Below are 21,447 nucleotides of genomic sequence, written 5' to 3'. Positions count from 1 at the left end.
TTTTCTTCTCGGATCAACAATCTGACCTCAGCAGGGAATATAAGGCAGTATGTGTGGCCACATACATGTGTTCTTGGTTCAGTTAGTTTCAGTTTATACAGGGAGATTTCAAAATATCCCCTGAGTCATTCACCTTTCCTGCTGTTTCAGATCGGTGTAAAGATAAATGAGCTTTAAAATCTCATCTTAAGCTGTTTTAAATGTTTAGAAGCTTATCTTGTTTCTACAATCATACAGGGGTATCACATTTAATAAGGGGCACTCAATCCAGAGACCACCAGCAGGACTTGCACTTGAGTTTTGAGAACTTCGAATGCATTCGATAAATGAAACAGTGATGCTGAGGCGTTTGCACCAAATTGAAGTAATTCAACATTATAAGGGATTCAATTTTTTATGTAACGATTGCTCCCCAGGTGACAGCCATGTCTTGTGTGCCTGGATTAAATATTAAACCGATTCCAGCTGAAAAAAAAAAGAGCAAATCCACAGTAAGATATGCAGTGAGGCCTGGAGAGGGCAGCGGCAAGCTTTGACACAACTTATCTTAGACTGAAACTAAAACTTCCCCTCAACTGAACAGAAAAGAGAGTAACTACTAATGTTGCACCGATAGCGATACCAGTATCAGGCAGGGCCCCAATCCAGCACTAAAATGGTGGTAACGGCAAGTACCAACAAATAGGGCACAGATACCAATATTTTGTTTCAACTATTGTCACCCATTCCAGATAGGCAATAAAAAGTTCTACTGAATTCACTTTGTATTTGTCTTTTTCCTGCTTCACAAAGGAAGGCAGCAGCTTCACAAAGCCATGATGGCAATTATTTTACATCCAAGTAGTATGCAATTCTTCTTATATACACACACATCAATTTCAAACAGATGGTATTGGTATAGTATCGGCAGATACTGCACAGCCAGGTTTCGGGTATCGGGGCCAAAAAATGGCTTTGGTGCAACACTAGTAGTCACCAGTGTTGCACCGGTGCAACACAAGTGGTCACTAGTGTTGCACCGGTGCAACACTAGTGACTACTAATGAGGTTTACCAAAGCATTTAACAGTAACTTATCAAAGTTGGCTTTCAAGTGAAACAGAAACATCACACTGTGCATATGGGGCTTCATTTCATGTATGCTTCTTTTAATATTTTTTTAGTTCTTTATCCTTTAAAACAACTAGTTAAATTATCAGCACTTTCAATCTTTTTATAATATTAAAAGACATTATTGGCCAGAGTGTGTTTCTGTTCTCATATTATTGGACCTAGTGGACCATGCATGCGGGAAAGGTTTCAACACTCGGTTATTAAAGTATTTCCTGCTCTTAGTGTTCCCTTGACAGTATTGTTTGCTATGTATGCTCATCTGGTATTTCCCCCCTATGATTAGTCAAATCTTTATCTCCTGATCTTGGAATCCCTGGTGGATCGGCAAGTAAAACATCTTGTTTTACTTGCTTTACTTTCCCTGCTTGCTTTCATGCATAAGGAGCCCTGATGAAGTATTGAGCGGAAAACTGCAGAGCCTATCATTTACAAAAAAACAATATTACGGAATTGGTCTTATGTGAAATTTTAATTTTCTGTTTTTTCTATAGCTGCATGTCATAATCACTCCAATTTAACAGAAATAGAGCTTCAATGCATGCAACTTTCAAACGCCAATGCCACACTTCACATTCAGCTTCAGCTTCACATTCTCAGTTTTTTTGCCATTTTGATTAATGAATCCATGTTAAAGGAGGAACACACACCTGCTTGTAAAACTGCTATTGAGATATCAGCTGTCCAAATAATAATAATGATAATAATGAAGCTCTACACATCAAAAATAACTTATAGTAAAATCATTTGAAATTCTAATCTTATCATTTAAGAAAACAGGTTTTAATATGAAGCTAGAATGGCAACGTATTTCCTAGGATGTAAATAGTTTATTAATTCTTAATAGGATTCTCTTATGCTTGTAAAGTACAGGTTGATTACTGGACTTAAGCCACACTCTGAAGATCAGAAACTGTATTTAAGAATGTGTAATAGATAATTAAGTCATAATTAAATCTGACAACCACATAACCTCCACTGGCTTGACTTGGCTTTTTTCAAACAGACAACATGCAGACAATTCAATTAAACTCAAAAATATTTTATTGATCAAAAAGTGAAAAGAAATTATATATATAAAAAAAGTTTTTTCAATGAGTCTTTGTATATGTTTAGAGTTAATAGATTACAATGACCTTCTGTAGTGGTCTGTCTAGCACCGGATTTTGAAAGATCTTTAAAATGGACTTGTCCTTGCTGGAGCCCATAATGATTGATAGAAGAGATGGCTTGAATTTCCTCCTTCTCTTTCTTGTCCTCGCTGCTGCTCTACTTCTTCCACGTCTGCTTTTCAACTCAACTGTAACCTGCGGAAGTAGTTGAAGTAATAATTAATTGTTTGCCATGTTAATGACCTGCTCCAAGGTGTATGAAAAACAATTTGCAGTGGTTACTCATCATGTACTCAATTTCCAAAAATGAAAATAAATTGGCAAAAACCCTTTCAGTGCCACAGCATCCAACACCAGAGATAAAAAATAAAAAAAACTTTAGAAAAAATAGACTTTTATTCACAAATGGAGAAACTTAAGTCCTTAAAAAAACAAACAAACAAAAAAAAAAAAAAAACAACAACAATACACAATAACCTGATCGACGAAAAAGGTTCACCAAAAGACAGAAATCATACTAAAAAGAGATTTCCCAACCACACCAGGATGGAAAACTACCAGGCAACACCAAGGAGAGACAACAAAAAGATAATATGGAATCTTTTGCAGGGTAAAGGTCTAGATTTTGTCATCGCCCTTCTTCCATAACAGGATCTACTTGTGTTGACAACATAGATACCATATCGGTAAAACAAGCTGGGCACCATATGTGGGTCATAGCTATATCTCAAACTTTTGCACTATTTATTTAGAGCCATAAAAGTTGGAGCAGTCATGGTCTACATAATTTTAGTGCACTTTCTACTAGAGGTGCACTGATTTATTAGTTGACCAATCAATTTGCCCTGATTTCCTTTATTTTGATAGGTGAGGGATTGGCTGACACCTAGATATAAAACCGATCTTAACCACCTATCTTACCTACCTCTGAAAAGGTATAAAAATAGGCCACTGTCAATGCTCTAAACTTTTAATTTATATCTGAAAGTGTTGTGATATGCAAATAAAAGAAAGTTTATTAAAGAAAATATGGGTTTTGATCAAAATTCAAATTTTCATTTTGGGCTTTTTAAGAATCGTTATCAGTGATCGACCAGAAAATGACATTTGATGCACATCAACTTCCTACTTTTCTCTTTCATGACAAACTTTATGAATTGACATAGCAACTGTCCACACTGAGGATATTAATCCTAAAATCAGCTGCTTTGATGCAGCAAATCATGCATAATGAGCTCAATCATTGAGGGGATATTTACACAGCATATAATCTTCACTGGTACGTCATTTCTGCATTGATCCCAATTGATATTTCAACTTTTTTTGTAATACAGCTAAATCAGTGCTTCCCAAATATTTTAGGCTGTGACCCATAAAAATTATAATTAAACAGACTGGAGAACCCCTAAAATAAATATTAATTAAATGACTTTACTCTATATTTATTAATGCATATAAACTGAAGTGAGTATATACAATTTTAGCAAGATGTATTTTTTTTTACTGAAATAGTAGTCTTATTTTTTTAATGTATTTATTTGGATATTTCCTTATTAAAATATGCATTTTACAATTCAACGGTCCATTTAATATTTGAATTGGGTAAATAAATGTTCCATATACTTATTTCATGGGACATTCATAATGTTATTCCTTCCATACACCTCAGGGATTACATGGCACTGATTGTAAGAACAATTTTAGGACCTTCCACGTGTCTCCTGATCCCCGTTTGAGTCATGACCCAAACTTTGGGAACCCATGATCTAAATGAACAGAAACAGACCTTAGAGCAGGGGTCTTCTACGTTTTCCAGGCCAAGGACCCCAAAACTGATGGTGAGATGGAGCAGGGACCCCCCTAATTATATATATTGCATGAAATTGTGTTATATCAAACTGGTCCTATAGTCACTCTATTACAGATGGTGTCATGTAACAAAAATAATTTCTCCCTGGGATTATTAAAGTATTTCTGATACTGATTCCTTGTTGATGGGACAGGTGTTGTGAATGAAACGGTGCCCAGCTTGAAAGAGCTCATGTGTGTCTCTGAATGTGTGCATTGATGACTGAAAGACATCTTCTGCCTTCTGTTTACTTGAGTGTGTTTAATTCATGTTAATGTGTATTTAAAGACATTTCAATTAGTGGAAAAAATTGCAGGGGGGAATATAAAAAAGTCTGATCAACCAAAACTTTCATGACCCCCATTGCAGTACCTCTGTGGACCCGCTAGGGGTCACGGGCCCCCTTAATAAGACCTGCCATAGAAGTAAAAATTTGGTATTAATCTTTTTTATCTAAAGTAATGGGAAAAAAGTTAACTTCTAAAGATGGAGCAATAAAGGAGCGGCTCTATGTTTGGTGCAGCAGATGGAGGAGGTTGCCTGGGGCGTTATACGCGCAAAAAGCGCCTCTCCAAGCACTAATGCCTTTAGGCTGCATCAGCAGTGTCATGCACAGATACTCAGACAGCGCTCAGCAGCAGGGGTCGCTTGTAACAGCCCCTATCAAACCACCGCCTCACCTCCACGGCGGCGTGATCACAAGAGGAGGAAGGTTTCACCTGAGCGCCGCGGCTCGAGCGCTGATTGGTCCGCTGGGAGTCCAACCCTAGGGTGACGTCAGCAGGACTGCTGCGGGTGAGTCTGCCTGTCAGAGAGAGGGAGGGAGCGCTCCGATCAGCAGCAGCAGCAGGGACAGACAGGACGGACGCAGTGACTGGACCTCACCGACCGACCCGCACTTTCACCGGTAAGGAGGACTCACCCTGAACTCTCAGCAAATAACTTTATCTGTTACTCTCGGAGGAAGCCAGCAAGGCGTGGCTTGTCTTTTTTTTTATTGCTTTCTTTTTTTTTATTATCCCCACGCAACATTTAACCAGCTTTTCTGTTAAATCTGCTTATGTTTTATACTGCGCTTCATGGACATATGTTAATAAGTCAAAAATGTGCCAGAAAGTCATTTTCTAAGATCCTAATAAGGTCATTAGTCTGCTTTTAAAGAGGACCTCTGTGTAAGGGGCAACTACTGAGATGAAATGCGGTTAGCAGTAAAGTGAGGGTTTTCTCAGTAGTACTGACTCAGAACTACAAAAGTAATTACCAGAGAACATTTTTATAAGGGTGGCAAGGCAATAAGCAATGCACACTGAGGGGTGGCTGAAAGTGAATAGGCACCAGAACCTCAGGGCCAATATATTGCAACAGGAAAATTAACAAGCACAACAGCCATATTTTATAAATAAAAACAAACTATACTTTCCTGCAGCCTTTGCTAACAAATAGACGCATATATTCAAACATCCATGCTGTCTAGATAAAATATATAGTGGATACACTTCTTTCAGGTGTGAGTTCTGGGCCTTTGTCATTACTTACCTACTTTTGTCAACAATTATTCTAAGCACTAATATATACATAAATTGATTATTAAGTTTTTATTAAAATAGTTTTTTTTTTATGATTTCACTGAAGACTCTTAGATGACTTCCAGAGACACATCATTTTCTCTTTATCCCATAGTATAACACAACATCTAGTTCTGAAAAGAGGATGAATTGATGTGCAGAGTTTTTTTTTTTGTCAAGTAATTGTTAAAATTTAAATGTTTTAAATATTCCACTTGAGAGAATTACTGCTGCCACCATCTGTATTAAGAGGGAAAAATGGTAGGGGTGGCCAATGATTGACCATGGCCCTCCCTGGCCCCCCATCTAGCTCCGCCCCTGCTAATTACAACCAGAATGAATGTGGTTTAAGATGGATTTAAACTCTTTTATGTGACTGCTGAGAAATACTTGAAGCTCTGAGTGTTATTAATCCGCGGCTCACTCAGTCACTGCTGTTTCGGAGTTTTTACGATGAGCATTTCTGCTCTGCTTCTAGTATTATAGCTCTTTGCTGTCCTCCTCCTCTTTCAAGTCTTCCTCTTAATTGTGAAGCGTGCTCATCAATTAATAGGCCCACATTAGAAGATTTGTTGTGCGTCATTAACAAAGGCTGACCAATGACCCCCATCATCAGCCAGTGGGTACACAGGGCTGATTGATATGCAGCACTGCTGAGGCACCATGCCAGGCCCTTGAAATCTCTCTTTTTTGTGAATCAAACAACAAGTCATGATGGGAGAGACTTGAGTTAATGAACTGTGAATCATACAGTTTTTTTTTCTGTGTTGTGTTCTGGGAAATAAGGATGTTGCATTTGGCGTGTCAGAGGAAAGCCCGCTGCTCGCCCACTGCTGTGGAGGCCTTGAGGTTCTGACTTTAACAGCTTGATAATCGTTTTTAGTGTTGTTTTTTTATGAGATATGTGAATGGAGCTCTCTGTCTTGTTGACTTTGGCTGTGTTGAGCTTCTTGTTTCATTTTATCTGAATGTTTTTGGTTGCTTAAGATTTCCTCAGAAACAATAGATATCTAAGGTGATAGGATGTGAAATATGATCTGATGACTGATCATATCGGTCCAGCTCAATCATGTTACTAAAATATTTTTTCCAATTGTTTTTCAACGTGCAATGCCTTAAATACCCAAACTTAACATGTCCTCTGTTTTTTTTGTTTTTTTGTTTTGTTGTTGTTGTCACAAAGATAACCGCAGTAAATACCAAGGAATTGTTTTGTATTTTTTATTTATTTTTGGCTTGCTTTCAGTGATTTAAAGTTAGATTTTCAGTTCTAAATCACAGTCCTGTTTTACCCCAGTATGCTTGGTAGGGGTGTGCAAAATAATCGTGATGATGATGCATCGTGATTCTAATTTTCGTGATCTACTGCATCGATTCTTGATGCCAAGTATCGATTATTAATTTAAAAAGATGAATAAATAAAATTGCATGAATGGTTGGCGAACATCAGCCAAAAACAAGTGTAATACAACTTCCAGTCCAGTAGATGTCGCAGCGGATGTGTTGACACACGCTGCCTTGTGTCACAAGCATTTCCGGCAGCAGGATACTGTGCAGAGTCATTCAAAAACTATAAATATTGCAATGCATCGCAATAATTCAAGTATCGTGATGCATCGTGATAGAATCGCATCGTGGCCTGTGAATCGTGATTCGAATCGAATCGTGACTTCTTTGGCAATACCCACCCCTAATGCTTGGGCATAAGGTCGCAAATTGATGGTTGGACCAGGTATGGGCTGGTAACCAGTTTTAAGGTATACCCTGATATGAAAAAGTCAAAGCAGAAGTTTTCTGTCATGGTTTCTGCAGTATAAGTATTTAAAGAAAAATCTCTTCAGAGATGATGCTCAGGTTGTGAGCAGCTGCAGCATCATGACCCTCCTCCCTGCACACCCCTGTGTAGCTCCAAACTTCCACCTGTCTTTCATCCTTTACGCTCTATGTGCCCTAGGTGCAATAAAACAATGGGAACCATAAAGCAGTAAATCTAATACGTTCCTATGCATAATTAAATACATTCAAGGTAAAGTTTAAGTCTTAAAAAAAAATCAAGCTACCTTTATTTCAGGCATTAGTGAAAGAAATCCCAGCATTTTACTGAGGCAGACAGCTTGGCGATTGTGCAGCAAAACAGCCCAAAACCATCACAGTATCACAACCATATCTGATTGCCATTTATATTTAGAGATGGACTGCTACCTTGGATATTTTGTGCCAAAATTGGCATTTTTGTTCTTGTGACGTTATCGGCCGACATGTGCATGTGTTCACCGATTCCTTGGTGTGTTCAGGAGCATTCCCTAAGATCATAGAAGGCACATGCATTGCCACTCCTTCCATTTGCTTTCTGTTGTTAACTTTTTGTTTAATTTGTTAATAAATGTTTTTTTTTGTTTGAATTGAGGCTTGAGTAACATTTGTTATGATTGTAATTTGGCAATATGGACTCCAAGAATCAGCCAAAAATACTGGCAGCACAAAAACGGATATAGGTTGGACTATTTCAAAATAATGGTTATCAGCCTTAAACAACATTATCGGTTGATATCTTATGTTGTTCTTATTGTAAAATTCCATCTTAGATTTACGAATATAATGGGACACACCCTTTCATAAATTTCTACTTCTGTTTCATCAATATCTGACCAAATATTGTGAAAAATCAGAAGGAAAATCAGAAAAAAACCTTTATGTACATTTAGTTTTTTTTTTTCTATTGGAGCTCTCCCATGTATACCAGTCACCTCCCACAATCTCTCTGATTTAGAAAAAAAAAAAAAATAATAATAATTTTTAGATGCATTTCATGCTTTTTCTGGGGTTCCTCTTCAAGATGATCTGTAAATGTTCTCTGGCATTTTTGTTCTATTATTGCTGCAGGGACAATACCTTTCATAATTGTAAATTTGCAAAAAAATATTTACATGATAAAAATATAATTCAGCAATGAAACTCCTTAATATAAAATGTTTTTTAACAATATATTCTTTCAAAATGTTTTTTGTCAATTTCAATTATTTTTGATTTTGCATATTGTAATTTTTTTGAAACCTATATAAGCTGTATTTAAAAAAAAAATTGAAAAATTGTTTTTTTTTTTAAGTGTCCTCTCTTGCAATAGAAAAAAAATGTTGAACAGATTTAATGTACTTCCAAATGTTATTTTTTATGAATTGCATTATTTTCTAATTGCCTTTTACAGATCATATTCTCTACTCTTTTAGCCCAATACAAATGCTATAGCTCTTCACCAATAAAAATGTTGCTGCTAGGCTTCATGCAGACCAATAGAAATGCATCTTTCCTCTTCACCTGAGCAAAGCTGCCCCCAGAATTGAGTAAAAATTTGATCTGTAAAATGTAATAAAAAATGCAATTTGTACAAGTCAATCGATAAAAGAGAAATTTTAAAAGTAAAAATTGAAAATATAAAACCTGTAAAAAAAAACTAAAAAAAAAAAAAAACCCACCACAAATCAAATCAAACAAAAAAGTTTTTTCAAAGTTTCATTTCTGGATGGCATTTTTTTTTAACAGTTCTAAATGAAAAAAGTCTGCTAGAAACAATAATGGAACCAAGACCAGCCCCTCTCTTTAAGGTTAACCGCAGTTCCAGTGTGTCAAAGCTTTGAACAAGACTCACTTCACAGACCAACATGTCAGGGTTTAGTTGTATTTTTTGTTTCTTTTAAACTTCCACTTAATATTGGCAGAAAATGTCTTTGGTCTGCCATATGCAGGCCTTGGTGTTATCTTATCTTTTTCAGTTTATTTTGTTTGAAGATACAAGTTTCTTTGAAAATAGGAAACATTTATCTGATGGAAAGCAAAAAGCATTAGAAATCTGTCAAGGAAAAATATCCTTTCACAGCACTGTGTATATAAAAAAATATCGACCTGCTAATTAAACTAATTGGGCATTAATTGATTGAAAAAGCTTTTATCTCTGGCTTAATTACTAGAGATCCAGCAAAGCTTTTAAAAGTGCATACTGATTTTTAGTTTCCTTTGAAGTTTCATTTGCAAATCTTCTTTTAAAAACAAAAACTCTTTATAAACTTATCTTTACATGTTTTTTTATGCTATGATTGAAAGCTTTGTTTATAATAAGTCAAAATCTTTTTTTTTTTGTTCTATAGACTAAAAAATTGTTTTTATTATTACTCACCTCACAGTGTGTAAAATGTTATCATATTTTTGACATCTTGACCCACGAACAGATGGAAAGTGTATGCAATGTTAATTTTGCTTTAATTGGAACCATGCAACTTAAAACAATAAGACAAAGTGACAATATTTCAGAGTTAACTGCTAAATCTGGCATTTTGTCATGCTCATCTATCCAAAGAGAGAAAGGATTTGGGCAGATGTTTCACCTAACATTTTCTGTTTGCACCCATCATGACATATAAAAAGAAAAGTCTTTTAGTCTGGAGAAGTTGAGATTTCAAAAAGTTTTGTGGATGGAGGAGCACATTTGAAATGTTGGATCTATAGGTAAATACAACAAATGACTGATTTAAAAGATGCCCGTTATGCTTCTCCTTGGTCTTTTCCTTTATGTTCCCTTTTTATTGAGCTAAAGATAATGAATGGAGAAATGTTTATATAGTTTCAAATAAATCATGACTTATTATTCTCCTAGTATTTTAATGTTGGCTGACGATCAGCCTGTTTCACTCTATTACCACCACTGACTGGAATAAAGTCCATGTTGGTCATTACATACTACTAACTATTATATTCTCAGTACCACTAAAAATCCCTTTCTCTCTGGTTGATGCAGTCAGATGCTAAAACCAATCATTCCAAGTTCCCTTCTGGTGCATGACGTGAAACTGGATGATAAAAATACATAACTGAGAAACTTCTAAATTTAACCCGTGGTTAAGTGGTGGTTTATGGGAAGGAATCATTAGTTGTGTTTCCATTATTCTGCTGATGTTTCAAAAAATAAAAAATAAAACAACCAATTTGTACCATTGGGGTTTTACATTAGATAAGAAAAGCAATTAAAGTCAGACATAAAAATGTTTGTTCACCCTATAGCCACCAGGCTATCATCCTCCTACTACTTCCTGTCGTCTTTTTTTTTTGACAATAGTAATGCTTTGATAGTAACACCTGGTTGTTAAACACGTGTTCGTATGAACTTATTTAAAAAAGAAAATAACACATCATACTCATCCTAGCACAAAAACATTTTACTGAACATTTTGAATTTTCCAAAATTGATGTGCTTCCTATTTGCACATTTATTTTGTAATTACAATTCACACAATTTAATGGTCAACCTAAAAGCAGCTAAAGTTTGGGTTGGGTTTTGGACTGAGTTTTAGTCAATGATTTTTCAAGGCAGGTGCCCTTGATTTATTTGCCTTTTTCTTATTATTTTTAGGCAGTCTTGCTTTTTCTTCCTGCTTTTACAAAGTAAAAATGGTACAATGACAACAAATGTTACACAAGTCTCAATTTAAAGGGAGATGCAAAGCATGCGCTTCATACAGGAAGTGTTGGGCTAGTAGTTAAAGCAGTGCGCTTGTGCTCGGAGAAGGTTGCAAGTAGCCGGTTGGATGCCCATAGCCTCCACTCTGGGTCCCTCAGCAAAACCCTTAATCCCTAATTGCTCCCTGGACGCCACACAATGGCAGCCCACTGCTCCCTAAGGGGATGGGTTAAATACAGAGAGTGAATCTCCCCATCGTGGGACAATAAAGGAAATTTACATGTGATCTAAAGGCATGGCTGCTGAATGCACTAATGAACCGGGAAGCAAATGCACGTATTGGCGGATGCCAAAAATATCAGCTGGTCAATGTGTTATAGGGATTAATAATAATAATAATAATAATTGAACTTTATTGATCTCACATGGGAGAAATTTACCTCTGCATTTAACCCATCCTTCTTGGGGAGCAGTGGGCTGCCATGATGGGGTGCCTGGGGAACAGTGTGGGGTTAAGGGTCTTGCTCAGGGACCCAGAGTGGCAGTCTGTGGGAGTTGGGCTCAAACTCAGATTCCCAGCTTTATGCCCTAACAGTTAGGCTGCCACTCCCCAATTACAGCACAATTTGAAGAATTTGTCCAGAAAAGTGCTGGGAATATGGTTAAATGATAGATTAGTAATAATTAATCTGATACTGAAATAATCACCAACCAAGGCGGTACTTACATTGAGTCATCAAATAGACTATATAGACTCTAAAAGAGACCATTGGCTGAAAGTATAATGCCCTCCAAGAAGTAATTTTTCTAGCTGGGACTTGAACATGCTTTTTTCCTGTTGGTATCTGTTTTATTTGGAAAGGATTTTTAAAGTGTTAACTACACCAACAGTAGAGTGGGATAAGATCTTTATTACTGCCTGAAGAGATTTTCTTCACTTTGATCTCTTCTACAGGTGAAAAGCAAAGGAATTAAAGTAGGCTTTTCCTGCAGAATCAGCTCCAGTTTATGCAAGTCTTCAACCAACCAGAAAGTCACAATAAGATTTTTTTCCTTCAAACAAAAATGTGAAATTGACAATAATCATCAATCCTTAAGTAGATGTTTTGATTAGCATGATCAAGATGGAGTTCTATTACTGGTATTAGGATTTTTTTTCAGATGCGCAAATGATTATAACACAACTCCGTCCAGAATTGTGTTATAATGGTGACCAAAGAAAGAAAAAAAAGTTATATTTTTGTCTTCACTCCCCTGTTTTATTTAGCACTTAATTATCACCTGGAATTTCTTCTTTCCTGTCAGGTAATCAGTCAGAACAGATTACCGAGCCATTCAGGAGGGGGAGCCTTACAGAGATGTCATCTCATATGGAAGATTTCTAAGATCATCCTAGGAAGGTTAATGAATCGTACAACTGTCTCTTTAAATGGTCAGGGGCATGTTTGTGTGAAGCCCTTAAAAAAAGGGTCTTATTTAATCACATGAGAAAAAATTTGGCCGTTTTTATCGAGGGTCTGTCTCTGCAGGATTGTGCTCCCTTGACATGTGTTTTCGACATTTGGATTTGTTCACAGTTTGGCAACAGAACTCCCTACAGTTTGGACCGCCGCCAGAGACGGTCCTCAGAGAGATGACATAATACTCCTACAGTTTATTTAAAACTCAAAAGGGAAACTCATGTTTTACATGTTTGGTTGTGATCTCAGAGAAAAGGAATGACGTTTCGGGGAATTTAAGCAGACTTGTCCAGACGTGCAGTGTTGTAAATCTTTAAGTACGTCCCTTTCTTGTTAGTCTTACCTTGTTTGTCTGCAGTTTCATACTTTCTTTGTTTGTATGGTTGTTTAAATGATTTGTTGTATTATCTAAAGCCGCTGCTGTTTCTTTAATCTCTGTGACTCCGTGTCGGTTTGTCAAATTCAATTGTCACGTGTGTATGTGTGTGTTTCTTCTGTCCGCTGCACATCAAAGGAATGGGAAACCAGTGAGTACGGCAACTCTCTCTATGTACAAAAAAAAAAAACGAAAGTGGGACGAATGCTGCATGTGACTTCCTGCTCAGGGAATGTGGTTATGATGTCATGCGTCTCCCAGCATCAGGCTTCTTTAGTCCTCTTGCTTCTTGGGGTTTGAGCATCCCAGTCTTCACCCACTGGTCTAAAACACTTCATCATTGGACCCAGAGGAGCCTCTTCTGGCCCTCTACATACTCATACAATACCTGCATGTGTTTTTTCCCCCTCTACGGTCCCCAATGTTTAAGTTTTTCCCCTTCTTTTGCCCCTACCTATGTCAAACTTCAACCTAATTCAACTGTTTATAGCATTTGTCTGTTTGATAAACAGACTCCCTTGCTCATCTTTGACTATGTCCTAAAAACTCCAATGGCTTGAAAACAGTTTAAATATGCCAAACAATACTTTGCAAAAGTATTAAAACCTCTCAAACTCTTTCTGAAATCACATTTAAAGTAAAGAAAACTGGCTTATTTGTGTTTAGCCAAATGGTGACTGAAGTCCTCCTTAGGTTCATTTCCATTTTTGGAGTTAGCAGTTTTCTCTGTTATGTTGCATTAATTCAGTCAAATTTTATCAGTAAAGTGTGTCTAATTTCGATATCTATGAAACCCCAATAGAGATTAGGTAATGTCTACTCAAACGTAGAAATATCAAGGCCTCATGTTTCTAAGCAAAAGGGTAACAAACTACGCCACCATCCAGGTTACTATCCTGGCTTTTCAACTGTTACACATACTGTGTACCCAGCAGGGCTGCACAACTATTTTGAATTGCTCACTTTCTCAAACAGAAGAATAAGAAAACATAATCATGACGATTATATGCATCATAATTATGATTTTTATGTTAATTTAGATCAAAGGGACTCATTTTGAACATCACACTGTTTTCTTTTTGTAATGAACAGTTCAGTAGAACAGGTTTATCCTTGTACACACCACAATCTTTAGGTACATATGTAACATATATACATATATTTCAAATTACAAAAAGGTCTGAAGCAGGGGCTTGTTTAAAATAACAGCTTCTGAATTTCCTCAGAGCAATTTTCCATTGCTTATCTGAACATGAAAGGTATGGAACAATTAGAAACCAACAAAAACTTGGCTTTTCAGCTCACCTGATTGGCTGAGCAGAGACTGCATTAGAGGTGATAGCTACATTTTTTAAATTAGAAATGAGTATTTTTTCAAATGTAAGATATCCACAGAATGACTAAAGTGCTGCAGAATAAAAGTATTAATGTTACTGGAAAAAAATAGTTTATAAATAATTGTTTTTGACATTTTCAAGGGTACAAAATATGTTAATATTTTCTTCCAGTTATGATAAAATAGAATATAATTTAAATGTATTGTAATAACACTAATCAATGAATTTGGGAGCTCCCCGTGTGACGCACAATGGCAGCCCACTGCTCCCCAAGTAACCCTTTATTGTCCCACAATGGGGAAATTCACTCTCTGCATTTAACCCATCCCCTTGGAGAGCAGTAGGCTGACATTGTTGACATGGGGAGTGGTGCTGGGTTAAGGGTTTTGCTCAGGGACCAAAGTGGCAGTCCGTGGGAGTGGGGCTTGAACTCATAACCTGTGGATTCCAAGCGCAATGCCCTAACCACTGGGCTACCACTCTGTTACTCAGCCAACATTTGTACAGAAGGATTTTGCACTAATAAGGTTAATAGGTTGAATTTGGACCTGAGGAGTTGATAGATCCATGTAACTCTGTGATAGAGTTGATAAATGGCTTCTTCTCATTCCTTAGATTCAAACTAAGAAAAAGAAAATAAAACAGAAGTAAAACAAACATTGCTCATACTGTAAGGACTGTGAGCTGGTGAGTTCAACTCTTAGGGGATTGAAGAGTCCAACCTGTAGCCATTAGCTTCAAATCAAAAAAGGAGCTGAGAGGCTCAACTTAGATTCTCATCTATGAAAGAAATTGGCAGGAAAACCTTTACCTTTCAACACTACGATTATATGGCCTTCTGAAAAAGTGCAGGATGTAGAAACATGACAAAAGTTCAAGGGGGGTGAATACTTTTGCACTGCATTAAGCTAAAAGACTAAATGGAGTTTTAGGTGCATGCTGGCATTTGCTGGACATAGCTACATGCAGAACATGAATGCAAACTAATACCAGAAAGGTTGACGCATTCAGACCTGAAAATAACTGTTATGTTTTAGTATCTCGAATTCTCAGTGCATGAATTATCATCTATGTCTTCACATGAGCAAGGTGAGATGCTACAAACAAGGTGGATGTAAAAGGTGCTTTCTCTGTTTCTCTGGCTTCAGTTTGTGCAGTTATATCCTCTTTTTTTAATGACTTTTTTCCTTCCTGGAATGGTTGGGATGTCTTGCTGCTGTGTGCTGATCAGAAGGAAGAAGATACAATGAAACATGATTTGTTAAAATAAATGAAGCCACAGTCTTTTTATTGGTTGATAATATTGTTCTGTATATAAAACTCTTCCGCAAAGTGCAGCAAATTGATTTCTCAGAACTAGTTTAGTTCAAATCTGAAAAGGCATCTTAGTTAATAAGTGTTAATACCTTATTACTAAAAGAATATCTTTATTTTAATTTAATTGCATTCATTGTGTTTAGAAGGGCAATTCTAAAATTGCAATAATTTATTTTTTATTCAAAAGAACCAGAAAGAAAATCCAAACAATGTTATCTCAACTGCAGTGCTTGCCTGTCTCAGGGGTTTCATCCTCACTCAGGCGAAGCACCGACAGCAGACAGCCCTCGGTAATGTCTTCTCAGAAATGAAGTGCACTCCCTAATAAAAGGCTGCCCCAGTACAATGAAAAGCAAAGCAATTCCTGAAACATGCAGTTTACCACATCAATTAAATTCAAAGTGAGAACTTTTGTTTTTTGCTCCACAAAAACCATCTTTTAGGTTCTATTTTGTAAATAGATATGTATTCAGTTTCTTAATTTAAGTGGAATTTATCCATCAGCTTTAGAGAACATTCGTGCACTGTAAAGGATCCTCATTGGTTGCATTTGGACTTGGGCGTCGAGTTACAGTCAATTCTGTATTATTTTCTTTTTATTGTTTTGTATTAAAGAGCTGTTGTTCAATGTAGGAGTTTTACAAAACGAGATTTACCAGCAAAAGTCTTTACAGACTTTTAACTGGACTTCCTCTTTGTTGCTTCCTTTAACTACATCACTGTAAATTCTGGTTGTTCAGGTCTATTTCAGTGCCACTTCCCTTTTGTAAAGACTCTGTGAATAGTAAATTAGTGTGAAATGAATAAGGTATACAACTGAAACCCGATCTATACAAAGAAACATTAGGTCAGACTAAACTTTTCCTGTTTTACATCCGGGAAGGAAAGAGATTTTTTTTGCAGTCTTTTTGCTCACCGTTTAGATCAGGGGGTATGCAACCTGCAGCTCCAGAGCTGCATGTGGCTCATTAGATCCTTCAGTGTGGCCCTAACCAAAAAAAAAAAAAAAAAAAAATGTTCATTTAAGAAGACAATAAAAAAAGATTTATCTTGTTTTAAAGAAATTTAAGTAGAGAAAATCTACAACACCACTGCAATAGAAGGACAAGGCTTATAAAAGGAATTTAACACCTTAAACTTTAGATGTTTTTATATATTCATGTTGGCTAAATATCGTTCCTTTTCTTTCATATCTATAGTGTCCCAGTCAACAGAACAAAAGCTTTATTTGGGTTTTTTTTCTTCTCTTTTTGTAAATGTAAAATGACCCTTTTTACCTTAAATTCTAAAAATAGAAAATCATAATTTAATTTCCTGGACTTTTAATATTCAGAAAATCTTGACAAATCTTATTTTGTTTCCTTGATTTTAAAGTGGCTCTTTGAGTTGAAAGAGTTGCAGACCCCTGCTTTAGAGCACTGAGATGATATAATGACCTTTGTGACATTTGCAATAAAATAGATAATATTACAAGCTAGAGAACATAACAGAAAATTATAGTGGTGGCAGCATCATGATGCAATATGTGTATGTAGCTCAACAAAGCAGTTCTACACAACTGACTCTGGTACAACACCTCAAAATGAGGAAAAAAAAAAATATATATATATATTTCTTTGCAGTATTTCCTGCTCACCCTTTAGAGCAGAAAAAATTCCAGCAAACTATGATGAAAAACCTTAATAGGCTAATTTACCATAAAGGATAAAAAAAAATGCAGAGAGAAAAGGTAGGACTAACGTAATGTCTGACAGTATAAATAAAGGGATAAAGAGCCTTTCTTAAAAGTGTGTACATGTATTAAGTTTCATCTACATTAAGTAAAAGCTTAACTCCTTAAATACATTTTGAACTTCCTCTAGGATTTCTAAGTAAACTTGATGAAGAGCTTTTGACTGCCCATCATGCATCTGCATAGCGTATGACTTACAGAGTCTGCAAATACTTTTAGACTAAATAAGACATCAAGCTAAGCTGCTACCTGCTGCCATCAGGCTCTACCGCAGCTTTGACATGTAAGATACAGCAGCAGCTCCTTGGAGTAACCATGGCAACTAATAGGAAGCTTTGAGACAGCTAATGTGTATATATTTATCTGCATATAGAGACTGAATTATCATTGAGTTTTTCAACCAAACAGCTCTCATACAGTCTAGAACAGTTTAGTATATCATCTCTGATACACATAATAGGAAGTTGCAGAGCAGGCAGTGGTAACAGAGCTAATTTAGCGACTCGAGGTCTTTAGCTGTAGATACTTTCAGGCTCGTATGATGAAAACTGTGAAAGCAAGTTCCCCTTTAGCACCCTGAAAGAGTGGAGTGGATTCAATCTGACTGTGAAGCTCTTTTGAAGGAGGAACTGGTAAAAGGCTGTGACTCAACATGTTTCAGGTTTTTGTGTTTCTTTACATTGATCTTACATGGGAGTATTATGCAAATAGTATGTAGGTTACCGCTTATTACATACAGTGCCTTGTAAAACTGATTATCCTCTTGAACATTTTTTCAAATTCTGTCTTGTTACAGTCACAAAATCTACAAGTTAAAAATTGAAAAGTAGGGGATAAATGTTAAATCGCCTCAAAAGGTTTCACCTTTATCTAGAAGATTTTACATATACTTAAGTTAAAACTTATAATAAATAAAACTGTTCTATGAAAGTTTCAGATCATAAAACTATAAGCTAACCTTTGACCCTCTCACAGACCACTGCTTAGAAAATCAGTCCTGAATGGAAAGCATTTGGCACAGCAGTAAACCTTCATGTCCTCCTGAACTGACAGACCAGGAAATGAGAGCATTGATCACAGAAGCATCTAATCGCCATAGTAACATTATGGGCAAACCCCCCCATAAAATCCTAAAACCTGCACCAAGGGATGCAATGCATTCATTTGCATTCAGTGGTTTAAAAATGAGAGTTTAAAGTCCTACTTTTAGAACTGCTGCTTAAACAACCTCCATGCAAATCTGTCTGAGTTTGAGCTATTTCGTAAAAAAGAATCCATGCCTGCACGTCTGCAGACTATGGATTACAAACCCACACCAAAACTGTTTTTTTTGCCAGAAAAATTTGAAAGATTTATAAGGCTAAAATAATCGGACTAATCGTAATTAATCAAATATTGAAATAATAGTCAACTAATTTAGTAATCTATTAATCATTAACTAAAGGATAAATAAATAAATAAATAAAATAAAGATGCCATTAGAGAAAATAAAGCAAGATGCCATTAGAGATACAAATGCAACAGACAATATAAAAAGTGTGTATAGTACAAAAGAGCATAAAAACAGATTGTTCTATTGTTGATATAAAAATATCTGCACCGTAGAGAGCTAAGGAAAGACTACACAGTAGTTGACTTGGATTAATATCACATTAATTAGTATTAATATTATAGAATATTATAATGTGACTGGAGTATATAGACTCTAAAACGTGCCTTTAGCTGACAGAGCAACCCACTTAGAACAGTAATTATATCAAAATTTTAAAACAACATATATTCATTTTGCATTTAAGATAAAAAGAAGCTTTTTTGTCTGTCAATATTCTCTATCCACAACTCCTTAAGTGGAGAACTTTGAGTTTCTCCTGGTTTCATTCAGTAAAAAGTCTTTTAGAATCTTTGGCTATCCGATTATTAATCGATTAATCGAAAAAGTAAACAACAGATTTGCAAAATAATCATTAGTTGCAGCCCTAAAGATTTTTAATTTTCTTTCCACTTTATAGTCCTGAAATACTTTGTTTTGACCTACTGTATGAGATTTGATCTGTAAAAACTTCAAGGTGGTGTGAATATTTCTGTACAAGTGGTGTACTGAGAGTGCATAATGCTCCTGTTTGGATGTTGTTACTCTGCAGTATGAGCACTAAAGCTACTGAACCACATTACAACATTTGTATCTTTAGGCCAAAGCACTTATAATCATGTCAATTGAGTCAACCTATTAATCTTTAACTTGGGAGATAGTAGGTGTGACAGTTTCTCTCTCTGCAATAAATTCCTGTAGGATTTGCTACAAAGCTAAACCTAAGCTTGAGTCATATATTTGCATTTTTGCCAGACTCTTTCCTATCCTTTATAAAATAAATTTGTTCAATAGCCCAACCAAATAGCTTTTCCTTTTAGCAAAAGTAACCATTTCCTCTGTTTTTTTTCTAGAAATATTTAGAAATATTTGCAGTGTATTTTATTGATGTCAAATTAAGATATTTTGTTTTAGATCTATGATCTAAATTGGTGGTTTATTTCCATGAAAGAACAAAGCAGAGAGGATTTCTGCTTTTGTGTCCTTTCAGGCGTAATAAATGTTACCAAGTATTATTTTCAGCGCTATAATGATTCTTTCCAAAGCACTCCCACAAGGTCAATATGCACTCTAACTCAATTCACGCTAAAGGATATGCTAGTTTTGTACACTTTTTCTCAATTAATATCACTTTTGTATAAAAATGACTATTTTATGAGGGTAGCAACCAAATCAGCCAAAGCAAACCAGCATTTTGCTACCAGTTGTTTTCAGCTCTGTTTTTTTATATGTTTGATGTGCATTTCATTTTATGCTGTTTTCTTCCTTACTAGTATTGTTTCTGACTGCCACAACAAGAAGATGCCACTGGGTGAGGACGGACACGCCTGGAAAAAGAAGACCTCGGATGTCAAGGAGAAATATGATTTTAAAGACATTCTGGGAACGTAAGTGTGCTTTTACCAGCAGCAAAATATGATTTTGTGGCAGATTTGACTAAATATATATGTTTTTTAAATATAGGTATCTGCAGTGGCAGTTTTAAATGAAATTCACTGGGTGGGGGTATTTCTTCATGGTGGTTGTGAGGGAACAAACTTACCGGTACATAAGGACAAAAGGTGTTCAAAAATTGTGGTCAGTGGTGTAGGTACCAGATCTGCTTGGGCCCTACGCATGCCAGTGACATTGCGATATATGATTGGCTGAACATTGCTAAACGTTGAAGAACATTGGTCTTCCAACATTGGTTTTCCAAGCCAAGGACCCTCAAACTGATGGCGAGATGGAGCGGGGACCCCCTAATTATATATATTGTATGAAATTGTGTTATATCAAAATGGTCCTATAGTCACTCTATTACAGAGTAATGTAATGAAAGTAATGTCTCCCTGGGATTATTAAAATATTTCTGATTCTGATTCCTCGTTGATGGGATAGGTTTTGTGAATGAAGCTGTGTCCAGCTTGAAAGAGCTCCTGTGTGTCGCTGAATGTGTGCTTTGATGACTGAAAGACATCTTCTGCCTCCATTTATCTGTTTTCTACAATCTGTTGAATTTATGTTAATCTGTATTTAAAGACATTTAAATTAGTGGAAGAAATTGCAGGGGGGAATATAAAAAAAATAAAAAAATCAACCAAAGATTTTGAGACACTCATGCAGTATCTCCGTGGACCCCCTAGGGGTCACAGACCCCCTGTTGAAGACCTCTAATGTAAAACATAGTTGTTTGCCAAGACAAGGATAATAACATAATGCAGCATCCGTGTACCAAGTCGGGAGCCTCTGTAGTGTTAGCGGGTCTAATGACCGATGAAGTTTAACCTAACAGGTTAGCCTATTTTAGCTCAGTCAGTTAGCCATATTAAGCTACCGTAGTCTACTTTTAACTTTGTGTCAACAACAACCATTTGTTTTCTACAAATAGAGTAACTCTTGCTTTCTATGTCTAAAATATGGCAACAATATGTCTTTTAGTGTAAGTGAACCACAAAGACTCCTGATCTTAATATGGCTGAAGCTTAAAGCTGAGTGTGATTTCTAAAAATAAATGACCAAAATATTAAATTGGTCTAATGGACAAAAACTGGTCTAAAAAAGGAATCTTTT

At 36.1% G+C, this 21,447-nt stretch overlaps 1 protein-coding gene across 2 annotated transcripts in view; it reads left to right on the top strand.

The window, feature by feature from the left end:
• The first annotated feature begins 4,845 nt into the window (after positions 1 to 4,845).
• Positions 4,846 to 21,447, top strand: part of LOC107103659 (calcium/calmodulin-dependent protein kinase type 1-like) — a 60,286-nt gene continuing 43,684 nt past the window's right edge. Inside the window, exons 1-2 of one of the 2 annotated variants that reach the window (XM_015403448.1) lie at positions 4,846 to 4,977; positions 20,169 to 20,282. In XM_015403448.1, coding sequence (XP_015258934.1) covers positions 20,197 to 20,282 — 86 coding nt within the window. In that variant the 5' untranslated portion in view covers positions 4,846 to 4,977; positions 20,169 to 20,196. Of the gene's footprint in view, positions 4,978 to 13,058; positions 13,072 to 20,168; positions 20,283 to 21,447 lie in introns of those variants that run through there. The other variant, XM_015403447.1, reaches the window with a different exon arrangement.

Source organism: Cyprinodon variegatus, unplaced genomic scaffold (genome assembly GCF_000732505.1).
Source record: "Cyprinodon variegatus isolate N-32 unplaced genomic scaffold, C_variegatus-1.0 Scaffold1500, whole genome shotgun sequence".
Classification (NCBI taxonomy): Eukaryota; Metazoa; Chordata; class Actinopteri; order Cyprinodontiformes; family Cyprinodontidae; genus Cyprinodon; species Cyprinodon variegatus.
The sequence above is the reverse complement of the archived record's forward strand: the minus strand, read 5'-3'. Positions and strand labels throughout refer to the sequence as shown.